Source organism: Dermacentor andersoni, chromosome 2 (assembly GCF_023375885.2).
Source record: "Dermacentor andersoni chromosome 2, qqDerAnde1_hic_scaffold, whole genome shotgun sequence".
Taxonomy (NCBI): domain Eukaryota; kingdom Metazoa; phylum Arthropoda; class Arachnida; order Ixodida; family Ixodidae; genus Dermacentor; species Dermacentor andersoni.
Genome location: NC_092815.1, coordinates 196,107,259 through 196,122,025, shown reverse-complemented (window position 1 = coordinate 196,122,025; position 14,767 = coordinate 196,107,259). Strand labels below are relative to the sequence as shown.

The 14,767-nt window shown below is 47.8% G+C and overlaps 1 protein-coding gene across 1 annotated transcript; it reads left to right on the top strand.

The window, feature by feature from the left end:
- Positions 1–206: 206 nt before the first annotated feature.
- On the top strand, positions 207–780 carry LOC126540762 (uncharacterized). The gene has a single exon (XM_050187609.3). It carries the CDS (start codon positions 238–240, stop codon positions 778–780), a length of 543 nt encoding a protein of 180 aa, XP_050043566.1. The 5' UTR covers positions 207–237.
- The last annotated feature ends 13,987 nt before the right edge of the window (positions 781–14,767 follow it).

The following is a 14,767-nucleotide window of genomic DNA, read 5'->3' as shown; positions in this document are numbered from 1 at the left end:
TGAAACATTGTTGTTTAAACATTGTTACAACATTCAGATTTCAAAAACTTGCTGTTGTATACTGATATCGCGTGTCACACTGTATTTTCATGATTATCGCTTATCGGCCACGCAAGCAGTAGTCGGCAGGTCACGTGTTCATCACCCTATAAAAAGGGCACGGCATCAATAAACGTTCTCTGTTCCACCCTGGCGTCCGGCTGATACGCTACAGTTGGCGACGAGGAAGTGGCGGCGATGGCCGTCGGCAGGATCGGCGAGTATCGTCTGGGCACAAACGCGTCATGGGACGAATACGTCGAGAGGCTCGAAATGTTCTGCGAAGCTAACAAGATAGCGAAAGAAGAACAGAAAAGAGACGTCCTGCTGAGTTGTTGCGGCGAAGAAGCGTACGGGCTCATCGTGACTCTGGTGAAGCCATCAAGACCGACAGCAGCAACCTACGAGGAAATTAAGACGGCGGTTCGCAAGCACCTGCATCCAAGGCCTTCAGAGCAATACGCAATGTTTTTGTTCTACAAGAGAAACCAGGCTGCCGAGGAATCGGTTGCGGACTACATCACGGCGCTTCGAAAGCTAGCCGAAGACTGCGGTTTTGGCGACGAGCAGCTCCCGTTGGACATCATGATGCGAGATCGTTTCGCATGCGGCCTCCAGAACGAAGCAGTTCAACAGCGACTTCTCGAAGAACATGACCTTACGTTCAACATTGCGTACGACATGGCCGCGACCGCAGAAGCGACAGCCAAGGAACAGCGAGACATACGGATGCAAGGCTGAGACGAGGCGAAGGCCTGCCAGGGCATGATACAAGCAACCCGCACGAAGCAAGACGCCACGGCAGAGGGATCTAGTTGCTATCGTTGCAACGGTAAGCACGCTCCGCATTTATGCAGCTTTAGAAAAGCGGTATGCTTCAAATGCAAAAGGGTTGGACATATAGCGAGGGCTTGTCGTTCAAAAGACGAAATTAGAGCGGCCCGGAAGACGCCTGAGCAAAAGAGGAAAGTTGAAAAGAGCAAGGGCGTGTACGAAATAAGTGCATTGTTTTCACTTTCCGAAGTGAATGAGCAAGAAAAGAAGTTTATGGTTAAAGTACAGATACAAAGACAAGAAGTCCCGATGGAGGTTGATTCCGGAGCCCCGTGCTCAATTGTGAGTGAAGATACATTTCGAGTAATCGAGAGAAATCGGGGTTAAATACCACTCTAAGATTCTGGAACAACTCTCGTAACCTGGTCAAAGGAGGCGTTACCGCTGCTGGGTCGAGCAACCGTCTTGGTAGAATTCAAGGGCCGGAAGGCAAAGCTGCCATTGTTGGTAGTAAAGAATCGAGGCAACAGCCTGATTGGGCGAAACTGGTTCAGGCCGTTAGGCATTTGCTAGCGGGGAATCGAGCAAGTAAACGCGGAAGACGTGCCTTCACGATTTTCCGAGGAGTTTCGCAGGGACCTTCCTGGCTTTAACGGACCATTCACATCGAACTGAAAGACGACGCCCAACCAGTGTTTCTCAAAAGTCCACCAGTTCCACTGGCCCTCAAGGGCGACGTGGCCAAGGAAGTGGATCGCTTGGTGCAACAAGGGGTATGGGAACCCGTCGCGTACTCCAACTCGGCCACACCACTGGTAGTGGTAAGAAAAAAAGACGGAACTTTACGCCTGTGCGGTGACTACCGTAGCACCGTAAACAAAGCTATTAAAAGCAGCGGGTATCCTTTGTCCTCTACCGCTGAAATTCTCGCAGCTGTGGGTTCAAGCAATTTCTTTACAAAGCTGGATCTAGCTCAAGCTTATCAACAGCTAACGCTAGACGACAAATCGGCTGAAGTGCTCACAGTTAACATGATAAAGGGACTGTACAAAGTCAAACGGCTGCCGTTTGGAATTTCGGTGGCGCCGTGGGTATTTCAACGAGTCATTGGCACGCTGTTAGCAGGCATTCCCGGCGTTAAAGCTTATCTTGATGATATCTTGATTTCTGGCCGTACCGCGGAAGAGCACGCCGAGAGATTAGAAACCGTGCTATCGCGTCTACAGAATGCGCAGTTAAGAGTAAACAAAGAAGTGCGGATTCAACAAGCCGAGCATTGAATTCTTGGGTCACATGATTGACGCCACGGGAATACATCCGAGCCGAAACAAGACTGACGGAATCCATAAAGCGCCCGCACCCACAAGCAAAAAGGAGCTGCAAGCCTTCTAGGGGTTACTAAATTTCCACAGCAGTTTCCTCAAGGGCAAGACTGAAGTGGCAGAACCACTCTATCGACTGCTCGACCATGACCACGAATGGAAGTGGACAGGTGAGCACCAACGTGCGTTTGAGAAACTAAAAAAATTGCTTAGCTCTGACTCTGTACTTGTGCCTTATGACACCAAGCGTCCTTTAATTTTGTGCTGCGACGCATCTCCTGTGGGAGTGGGGGGCAGTGCTAGCCCATCGTACGACTGATGGGAAGGAACAGCCCATAGCTTATACCACGTACCCGAGCACACGAGGGTTGGACCCTCCCGCGTGTAACCGTGCGCGGCTTAGCCGTGTCTGGGGAAAGGGGGATCCTGGGGGTTGAGCCGATGCCGGGTGTTTGGACCGTTAAGGCCCCCTGGCGGAGGCAACACACCTCTTTGGCCTCTGCTTCACATAGACGGCACCCCCGGACTGACCCACCCGGGGGAAATCGGTAGTTGCCTTTTCCTGTCTCTCACTCTCCCTCCAACCTTCGTCTTTCTCTTACTTTCCATCTTTCCTGTCTTCTCCTATCTTCCGCTTACTTCCAGTTTTTCCAGGCAGCAAGGGTTAACCTTGTGTGAATAGCCAGCCTAGGTTATATCATATTTGGTTACAGTGGTAATGTACAGCTGGTGTTTGCAGGCCGTGTTTCACAGGTCCTGCAACGTCCCCTTGTAGGACTCCACGGTGGGTGGCTGGCGTTACTGCCGAAATTACAATCTCTTATGGCTTCTTCTTTCCCCCCCTTACCTGATCGCTCCCTCAAGAGGGGGCGCACCGATGATGTCTTCGAATTTTTTGTCCGTCAAAAAGAAACTTTTCCTCGTTTCCATGTAGTGCACTCCGAAACACCAGACAAACCCGTGCGAACAATCTCACCATTCCTCGTGTCCAAGTCTCTTACCCAAGTTTTTGGTACAGGTTATAAAGCATCTAGGATGGCAAGCGGCGATCTCCTCTTGGAACTCCGCAACCAGAAACAGTATGAAAAGCTACCCAATCTAGTTTCATTTGGTGACGCCAAAGTAACCGTAACTCCTCATCGTACAATGAATACCACCCGTGGCGTAGTGTCTGATGATGATCTCTTGGAGCTGACTGAGGCTGAGCTCTTGGAGGGCTTTAGCGAGCAGAATGTCATCAACGTTAGGCGAATTAAGATGAGGCGTGATAATAAGGAAATTCAGACCAAACACCTGATACTTACTTTTGGCACAAGTGTTCTGCCCGAGTCCATCGAGGCCGGCTATATCAAGCTCTGTGTTCGCCCATATGTTCCAAATCCCCTGCGTTGCTTCAAATGCCAGCGTTTCGGTCACAGTTCACAGAGCTGTCGAGGCCGCCAAACCTGAGCGAAATGCAGTGCTCATGAGCACACCTCTGAAACTTGTGAAAACTCTCTCCGTTGTGTAAACTGTGAAGGGGAGCACGCTGCATACTCGCGGTCGTGCCCATCGTGGAAGAAAGAAAAGGAAATAGTTACAATTAAAGTAAAAGAAAACATAAGTTTCAAAGAGGCACGCAGGCGGGTATCCTTCCTGCCAAAGCACACCTTTGCCGATGTGGCGCGTCAGGGGGCAGCGCCACAACGGCCCCCGGCGGCTGTTCGACCCACACCCTGTGAGGCGGCAGTGACGCCATCCGCCCCCTCGGCGGCTACAGCTAACGCTGCTACGCCAACACAGCAGACGGGGCCATCGACCCCGAAGGTGGGCGCAGCCGAGGCTGCCCCAACCTCCCCGGCCCCTTCCAGCGCTGGCAACAGCCGGCGCAGCCAGATCCCTCAGGGAGCCCCATCGACCTCCGGGCTGGTGGGCGCAGGGGTCTTGCCCTCCAAGGAGGGATTCTCTCGAGAAACATCTCGCTCGCAAGAGCACGTGTCCGGCGCCTCACAAGAGGCAATGGACACTACACCCATCCTCAAGGCGCACCAAGCGCCTAAGGAGCGGCGAGGCTCCCTCGAACGCTCCAGAAAGAACAAAACCCCTATTACAGGGCCTCGAAAGGGCTCTGTAATCTAAGGCATCACTTCCGTTTCCGTACACACAGCACTCATTTACATTAAATATGGATACACAAATCATACAATGGAACGTCAGAGGTCTCCGTAGAAACCTTGATGATGTACAAGAACTGATCCACCAACACAATCCAAAAGTGCTGTGTTTACAGGAAACACACTTAAAACCACAACACACAAACTTTCTACGACCGTATGTCACGTTTCGGAAAGATCGCGATGATGCTATCGCATCATCGGGCGGTGTTGCCATTTCTATCCATAAGAGCATTGCATGTCAACTTTTACAGCTACAAACGCCTCTCGAAGCAGTGGCGGTTCGAGCTGTACTCCTAAACAAACTCATCACCATTCGCTCTCTTTACATACCCCCACATTACAAATTAACGAAACATGAATTCCAATCCTTTATAGATCAATTGCCAGAACCTTACGTTGTACTTGGCGATTTCAATGCGCACAGCTCCCTGTGGGGCGACTCTCGTATAGATGCGCGAGGTCGTCTTGTTGAACAGTTCCTTTTTTCCTCTGGTGCGTGCCTTCTGAATAAGAAGAAACCCACATATTACTGTCTTGCAAACAATACCTTTTCTTCAATAGATCTGAGCTTAGTCTCTCCGTCCATACTGCCTGAACTAGAATGGGAAGTTACGAATGATCCTTACGGAAGCGACCACTTCCCCGTACTACTAAGAACACTTAAAGAATACGAATATCCACCACAGGCTCCTAGGTGGAAGATTGACACAGCAGACTGGGAGAGGTTCCGAAACTTAACTAGTATATCATGGGATGACATGTCTTCTTTAGAAATCGATGCTGCTGTGGAGTACTTCACAGCCTTCGTAATAGATGCCGCATCTAAATGCATACGTGAATTAAGCGGCTCGGCATGCAAACGGCATGTCCCGTGGTGGAACAATGAATGCAGAATCGCACGTAGGAATCAGAACAAAGCGTGGGGGTTGCTACGCGCTTCGCCCACTGCAGAAAATTTTGTCAACTTTAAAAAAGTAAAATCCCAAGGTAGGAGAACCCGGCGACAGGCCAGAAGAGAAAGCTGGCAAAAGTATCTATCGAGTATTAACTCGTTTAGGGATGAGGCCAAAGCCTGGAACAGAGTTAATAGGATTAGAGGGCGGCAAACATAGTCAGTCCCCCTGGTAAACACACAGGGCGATACACTGCAAGACCAGGCAGACTCACTTGGGGAATATTTTGAGAGCGTGTCAAGTCCAACAAATTATACACAGTCCTTTCTCAAATACAAAGAAACAGAAGAACGTAAGCCATTAATAAGAAAAGGTCGAGAGAATGAGCCTTACAACCGTCCTTTTTGTATTGCTGAATTGAGAGCTGCCTTGAGCGCATGCAACAGCTCCGCACCAGGATCTGATAGAATCATGTATGAAATGCTCAAAAACTTACACAATGACACGCAGGTTACACTACTCACACTTTTCAACACCATTTGGGATGCAGGGTACTTTCCAACCGCATGGAAGGAAGCCATTGTGGTCCCTGTTTTGAAACAAGGCAAGGACCCCTCCTCAGTGGCAAGTTACCGCCCGATAGCCCTCACAAGTTGCATTTGTAAGGTGTTTGAAAAAATGATTAACCGGCGACTCATTCATTTCCTTGAACAGAGCAAAATCCTTGATCCCTATCAGTGCGGCTTCCGAGAAGGGCTCTCCACAACTGACCATCTTGTACGTGTAGAAGCAAATATCCGGGACGCATTTGTACACAAACAATTCTTCTTATCCATATTCCTCGATATGGAGAAGGCGTACGATACGACGTGGCGTTACGGAATACTAAGAGACTTGTTAGAAATGGGTATCCATGGAAATATGCTTAACCTAATAGAAAGCTATCTGTCCAGTCGTACATTCCGGGTAAAAGTCGGCAGTGTACTTTCACGACCTTTTATGCAAGAAACGGGTGTACCCCAAGGAGGCGTGCTCAGCTGCACACTTTTCATCGTGAAGATGAACACGCTTCGCGCTTCATTACCACCGGCAATCTTTTATTCTGTCTACGTGGACGATATACAAATAGCTTTCAAATCTTGTAACCTCGCAGTCTGCGAGAGGCAGGTACAGCATGGCCTGAACAAAGTCTCAATGTGGGCAGACAATAATGGATTTAAGATCTATCCTAACAAAAGCTCTTGCGTTCTTTTTACAAGAAAGAGAGGACTTATCCCAAATCCTTGCATAGAACTGCGTGGACAACAGATACCTGTAAATAAAGAACACAAATTCCTAGGTGTCGTACTCGACTACAGACTCACTTTCGTCCCCCACATTAAACATATTAAAGAAAAATGCCTGAAAACAATGAACCTAATGAAACTTCTATCCCATACATCGTGGGGTAGTGACAGGAAGTGCTTAATTAATCTCTATAAGAGCCTGATCCGTTCACGATTAGATTATGGTGCCGTAGTCTATCACTCTGCCGCCCCGAGTGCGCTAAAGATGCTAGACCCTGTTCACCATCTAGGTATCCGTTTAGCCACAGGAGCTTTCAGAACGAGTCCCGTACAAAGTTTATATGCAGAATCGAAGGTGTGGTCACTTCATGTCCAGAGAACGTACATCAGCCAAACATATTTTCTGAAAGTCCGCTCAAATCCTGAACATCCCTGTTTTAATACCGTTAATGACATGACATATGCTACACTCTTTCGCAATCGTCCCTCCGTAAGACAGCCTTTCTCGCTGCATGTGAGGGAGCTTAGTGATGAAATGCATGTCCCACTCCTCGAGCTCCGCCTAATGCCTCCAGCAAAGCTGCTACCTCCTTGGGAGTGGCAGATGATACAATGCGATATATCTTTCATGGAGGTTACAAAACACGCTGCAGAGGCCGAAATCAGAATGCATTTCCTAGAACTCCAGCACAAGCATTCCTGTGCAGAGTTCTACACAGACGCTTCGAAGTCAAATGCCGGGGTATCCTATGCGGCCGTCGGCCCATCCTTCTCGGAATGCGACGTACTGCATCCGGAAACAAGCATATTTACGGCCGAGGCCTAAGCATTACTCTCTGCTGTGAAGCATATAAGAAAATCGAAACTTCCAAAAGCAGCGATCTATACAGACTCCCTAAGCGTCGTGAAGGCCTTAATCACATTCAGCAAACATAAAAATCCCGTATTTAATGAGCTATATTCTGTCTTGTGTAAAGCGTACTCATCCAAGCAGCATATCATGCTATGCTGGGTACCTGGTCATAGGGGAATTGAAGGCAACGTTCTGGCAGACGAGATGGCCACGTCGATCGCATCGCGAGCCGCTAACCCTACCGCTGAGGTGCCTGTAACAGATCTGAGGCCTTTCTTGCGAAGGAAGCTGCGAGCCCACTGGCAACACATGTGGGACGCGGAAACGGATAACAAGCTCCACTTGATAAAGCCACAGTTAGGATTCTGGCCCTCTACTACAAAATCGCGCCGAACAGATGTCTTATTCTGTCGTCTAAGAATAGGACACACATTTGGCACCCATAACTTTCTACTCACCGGAAGTGATCCTCCAACCTGTGGTAGATGCGGGGAGAGGCTGACCGTACTCCACGTCCTCCTGGAGTGTCGGGAAGCCGAATCTGAGAGAAAGAAACATTTTTCATTAGCATACCGACAGCACATTCCCCTTCATCCTGCGATGTTTCTTGGTCCAGAACCGTTTTTTAATACAGACACAGTCCTAGGTTATCTCAGAGATGTGGTCTTACACGTTATTAGTCCCATGCATTCGTAGCGCCTCCTCTCTCCAGAGGATGCCGCTGCGATATTTGTTTTGCATAGCACATGCCTCCAGGCCCTTGTATGTTTCAAGGGCTCTAAGGAGGCAGTAGTGCTCTGGCATTTCCTGTAATCTGAATTATTTTACCTATCGTATCATTCTTTTTAAGTGCATCGAAATGTTCATAGTACAAGTCATATGTCATCGCCATAATTTTATTACACAGATTTTACGCACTTTAGAGCGTATAGTTTAAGGCCTCTTTACAGCCACCTCACACCAACTTCATAGCAATCATAATTACACCGCAAACTCATTACCACAGACATGGCGCTCTTTGGCCACACCTGGCCCTTGCGCCATAAAACTCCACACATCATCATCATCCCATAGCTTATGCTTCCCAGACGCTTGGAGCCAGTGAACGTAACTATGCTCAGATGGATAAAGAAGGCTTAGCTGTTGTCTTTGGCGTGAAACGGTTCTACCAGTACCTTGCTCGACGAGAATTTACGGTCATAACGGACCACGAGCCGTTACTGGGCCTGTTTAACACGGACAAGAGGGTGCCTGAAGTTGTCGCCCAGAATGCTCCGTTGGATTTTATGTTTGTCTGCGTGTAACTACAGCCTTCCGTACAGGCGAGGCGAAGAAAACCCCAACGCCGATGCACTCAGTCGTCTGCCAGTTCCGGGAGACGAAGACGAGCCACACCCACCTGGGGACGTGCTCCTGTTGGAAGCGGTCGAGTGCGCACCGTTGCAGGCGGCAGACATCGCTGCGCTGATCCCGAAGGACAAAGTCTTATCCATGGTAAAGGAATGGATTCTTAGTGGCTGGCCGTCAACACAACTGGACAACAAGTTCACACCTTACGAGGTGAGGAAATCAGAGTCGTCGTTGCATCGTGATTGCATACTGTGGGGGAATCGCGTTGTAATTCCTAACACAGCAAGAGAAAGGGTGCTTTAACTCCTGCATGCAAATCACCCTGGGATGAGTGCCATGAAAGCGTCAGCTAGAGGGCACATGTGGTGGCCGAAAATGGACCACGAAATTGAAGTGTTTGTACGGCACTGTCAGCCATGTCAGAGTAACCGGCAAAGCGATCCCAAGGTTCCAATGCATTTTGGATCAAGCCAGATCAACCTTGGAGTCGCCTACACATTGATTTCGCTGGTCGTGTTAACGGAGAAGTATTCTTAATCGCGGTAGACGTCTACAGCAACTGGGCCGAGGTCGAAGTCATGTCATCCATGAAAGCTACAGCTGTCGTCACCAGCTTAAGGAAGATGTTTGCGACACACGGTGTGCCAGACGTTATCGTTTCGGATAATGGCACAGCATTCACTAGCTCGGAGTTGCAAACGTTTTTAAAGTGCAATGGTGTGCGTGCTATGTTCACTGCACCTTACAATCCCGCCAGTAATGGTAGGGCGGAGAGAATGGTAAGAGCAGTTAAAGAAGCGTTAAAGAAGCAACAGGAAGTTTCAACGCAGTGCAAGATTTCGCGGTTCCTGTTTAAGCAGCACACGACGCCACATTCGGTCACGGGAAAATCTTCGGCAGAATTGATGATCGGACGAAGGCTGAGGACAGCCTTGGACAGACTTCATCCGGACCGGCAACACGCGCCTGAACCACAACGACCGGAGATTAAGAGGTTCCATGTCGGTGACGCGGTCTATGCTAAAAGCTTTTGTCCAGGTCCAAGGTGGAAGGCGGCGAAGGTTGTGGCAGTGCGAGGCCCGGTGTCGTACATCGTCCAGCTGGACAACGGCGAACGCCATCACAGGGACCGGAACCAGTTGAGGAGCGCCTGCACGAGGCTCGAAGCCGATCCAGTCTAAAGTGCAGACTACCACGTCAGGCTGCCTCCTACAGCCAGACGACCACAACAGCTGCCAGTCAGCACAGAAGCAGCTGCAGGGGCAAGTCCGGGCCAAGCTACCCAAGGCCTGGTCGAGCCGCGAAGTTAACACGCGTTAGACGGCCTATCGCACGTTATGGCATTGATGACTAACCAGACATTTTGAAATTGTGTAACGAATCTTAGGAGAAAGGAATGTTGTATACTGATCTCACGTGTCACGCTGAATTTTCATGATAATCGCTTATCGGCCACGCAAGGAGCAGTCGGCAGATCACATGTTCGTCACCCTATAAAAAGGGCACGGCATCAATAAACGTTGTCTGTTCCACCCTGGCATCCGGCTGATACGCTACACTTGCCATCGTAACTCGTACAGCCACTCATAAGGGTATAATTTAGTACGGTAACATGCTTTCGTACACAGGATATTCTTCAAGAAGTATAAGCAAAATACCGCTATATAAATCATTTTAATCACATTGCTCAACAGTTTGTGTCACCGGTTCCACGCAAATGCACTGTATTCTGAAAGTTGTGCTGTCAACGTTCGTTTATATTTATCAGTTAGGTTTATACCAACATTCTGTAAGGCGTTGAGTAACTTCGGTACGCGACATTCTATTCTAGTAAATCCATAATTTGTTCTTGAAAATGGCAATACTTTGGCCCCATATTGTACGGTACTTGTGTGGAGAAATTTAATTTGCATAAATCTAAGAAAACTGTGTTGTTGTATAAATGCCTGTTTTTGCACTTAAAACGAGGTTTGTTTCGTAGGAGTGTTGTACGGGAATGACATTAAGGGATCAAAATATTGCAGCTGTATTAGCATCGTAAGACGCATTCGCAGTATTGCGAATGGCTTTTTTCTGCAGGACTAGCAGTTTGTGAAGATTCATTTGGGAAGTGGTTCCCCATACGAGATTGCAATAATTTATATGGGGAGCAAGAAGGCTGTTCTAGATTACAACTTTAATTTTAGGGGTTAAAGCATGCCTGAATTTGCATAGTATGCCACAAACCCTTGCCAACGACGCTGAAACTCGGGCGACGTGATCATCCCACAATAAATGTTCATTAAAAACTTCTTCTAGAGTCTTTACTGTTTTTACAAGCTCTGCCCTCTCCGCACCAAGCTTTAACATTGTGTTCCTATCAATTGTTTTCTGTGGTGGAGCAAACAGAAAAGCTTTTGTTTTCGTATTATTTATTTCCAATGAGTCAATTTTACTCCATTTAAGTAAACTACTGAGGGCGTCATTTGTCAGGTTCGAAATGTAAGCCAGACGAGTTTATTGTATAAACACTGCTGACGTCGGCATAAATTATGAAGTGTTTTTTTTTTGCTTATATGAACGATGTCACTTATGTAGATGTTGAACAATGTTGGCCCAAGAACGCTGCCTTGCGGAACTCCTTGCAACATTTTTGAAGAGTTGATTGGTGGGATTTAATTGAGACACACTGCTTTCTATGTCTTAAATATGACTGTATAAGTGCTAATGACGTGCCGCGAAACCCATAATGTTCTAATTTATCAAATAAAATTTATTGTTTAATACGGTCGAATGCTTTGGAATAGTCAATAAAAATTCTATTGTTATCTTTTTATGTTGAAAACAGTTAAGAATGAATTCCTTTGGTGACAGTAAAGCAAGCTCCGTCGACATTCCTTTTTAAAAACCAAACTGTTGCTTGCATATGATAGAATGTTTGTCGCAAAATGATGTAACCCTTTTAGAGAACATTTTTTTCTAATCCTTTTGAAATTACAGGTAGTACTGAAACAGTTCTGTAATGCGAAAAAGTAGTGTTTGTTCCCCTATTTAAACCATACAGTAATTTTGGCATGTTGCATTGCCTCGGGAAAGACTCCATTGGGTAAAGCAATATTGAATATATGAGTGAGGACAGCAGACAGAAGATCGAGTAAAAATTTAATGGGTGTTATTTGCTGCCCATTAATATCACGCGCTTTGCTGTTTTTCAGGGACATGAAAGCTAGAAAAACCTCTTCTAGAGACGTTGGCTCAAAAAAGGCTGAATGTTTACTGGGTAGTACGCCGAATAACTCAATTGCTGTTTTGTTGTAATTGCTTGAGGCTAGAGAAGTAAAGTAGTCATTAAAGCTGTTTGCTAGCTCCTCGCCATTTAACGACTTGCCACCCACAGGAACTTCCAACTCATCTTCACCGTCGGGATTTAAAAGCTTGTTAAATTCACGCCAGACTGTTTCGCTTCGACCATTTGCTTGATTAAACCGATGTGCAAAGTATGCACGCTTTGTGTTTTTCAATAGTTTAGTTACACCATTGCGGCATATCTCGAATGCTGCAAGATCATTAATGGCCTTTCTTTTCACGAATTTAGCATATCATGAATTTTACTGGCGAATCACTTTCGGACACTCATTCGTAACCCATGGCTTGCGTATTTTAGTGGGCAAAGACATCGTCCGGCATTCTCGCATTTAGTCTTTGCCTGCAGCAGGGAAATTTTGTATTCTTCCTGCAAAATAAACATGTTTGATTTGGTTTGGTTTGATTTGATGTATTCGGGGGACCAGGAACAAGGTATGTCTTCGACAACATGGGACAGGAAATAGCGGCCACAATCTGTCAGCAACTGCCTTGGCGCGCCATGATGAAGAATCACATCCTCAAGTAAAAAGTCTGCTACCTCTACAGTACAGAAGCTGGTCGGCAGGGCACGTGTAATAGCATAGCAGATCGCATAGTCTCCTTCAACGTCTATGCATTTGCTTCCGTTTTTCAGTCTGGGGAAGGGGACACGGAAGAAGCGCTCCTTGGGAAGATCGATTCGATGAGGGTGGCCAGCAGGTTGCGTACATGGCCTCTTTCGACGCTGGCAGAGGTCACAAGTCGCAACATAACATCCCACAGAGTGGTACAGGCCTGGCCAGAAGCGACGACGCACGTCGTAAGTTCAGGACGTGCCAAGATGTCCGGCACTGGATTCGTCGTGAAGCTCAGCACGAACAGTAGCACGGACGAGACGGGGGACAACTGGCGTTAAATCTGGTCCATGAGAGTCGATGTTGCGTCGACATAGAATGTCGCCATGGAGCAGGAACATTTTGATTAAACGATCTGATTGGCTAGAAGTCAAGCGCTCGATTATGGATCGTAAAGAGTCGTCCTTTCGCTGCTCAGTAACTATGTCGCGAAAGTCAGGAACGGCCAGAAGGGCCATTTCGTCAGACAAAATTCATTTCATCGTTGTTAGGAGGATCCACGGGGTTACGAGACAAGTAGTCGTCGTCGAGATGTAAGCGGCCAGACTTGTTCGTTACAACGAAAGTATATTCCTCGAGTCTCAGTGCCCAGTGACCAAGGCGGCCAGTCGGGTCTTTCAGTGATGAAAGCCATCACATGGAATGGCGGTCTGTGATGATAGGAAATGGTCGGCCAAAGAAGTAAGGGCGAAATTTATCTACTGACCATACCATAGCGAGGTACTCGAACTCGATGATAGAACAATTGCGCTATGAAGGGGACAACAAGCGATTGGCGCAGGCAATGACGCGCCCGTCTTCATTTTACTGTTGGGCGAGGACACTGCCGGCTGTGCGAACTTTAGCTGGTGCCGATGGGTCAAATTGGCCTAATATCGCAGGCATTGACAGCAAGCGGAGGACGGTGTTGAATGCGTCGGCTTGTACGCGGTCCCAAAAGAACGCAGTGCCCTTCTTGAGAAGGCTGGTCAATAACCGCGCGATATTCGCAAAATTTTCAACACACGGACGAAAATAGCAGCATAAGCTGACGAAGCTGCGCACGTATTTTCTGAACAGGGTACAGGATTACCATTAGAAGAGTTAAGTTGAAGGCCAGCCTTCCTAAAGACTTGAAGAATAGCGGGCACATGACTGAGCTGGCTGTCAAACGCAGGGGAAAACACGATGACATCGCCCAGATAACTAAGCCAGGTGGACCACTTATAGCCCCGAAGAAGAGAGTCCAGCATTGCTTAGGTATGACAAAGTCTGAAAGTCATAACCTTAAAATGGTAAAGGCCTTCCGGTGTAAAGAACGTGGTCTTCTCACGGCCGAGTTCATCAACGGCAATCTGCGAATAACTGGAACGGAGGTCGATTGAAGAGAAGCATTTGGATCCGTGAAGGCAGTCGAGAGTGTCACCAAACCGTGGGAGAGTGTACACATCTTTTTTGGGGATCTTGCTCAGTTGCGGGCAGTTGACACGAAATCGCCAGCGGCCATCCTTCTTGACCAAGACAACCAGCGATACTCAAGGACTCGAAGAGGGCTCAATTACAAATTCGGTTAGCAACTTGTCTACCGCAGCTTGGATAAAGTGGCATTCTGTGTGAGACACACGATAAGGACGTCGGCAGATAGGACTCGCATCACCAGCGTCAATCTTATGCGTCGAAACAGAAGTCTGTCCAAGTGGGCGATCATCAAAGACCTTGCGATAGGACACGAGGATGCGACATAGATCCGCAGGTTCTGGGAGCAGGTAAGGAGCAATCATTTTTGAAAATATGCCGGGATCGGAGGCTGCGGAACTGATCGTACAGCAGGTGGCTGCAGACGAGGACGCAACACCCAACACAGAGATGACGGTATGGTCGATCGGCGAAGCGGTGCCGAGCGACATGGCTTCCGGGATAACTTATGCGCATGAAACAAAGTTTAAAGCAGGAAGGAATTCGCGGTTGTCGGCAATAGTGACAATGGTATGAAGAGCATCAACTGTGCGTAGCAGGAGAACATTCATATTAGGAGCCAGCACATCATCACCCTTAGGAACACATGGGAAGCACATCAAAGGCATATACATGGCTGCTTGAGGCGGCAACCGTACGAAGCCTACAGAACACAAACTCGGCTCAGCTGATTTTAGAGG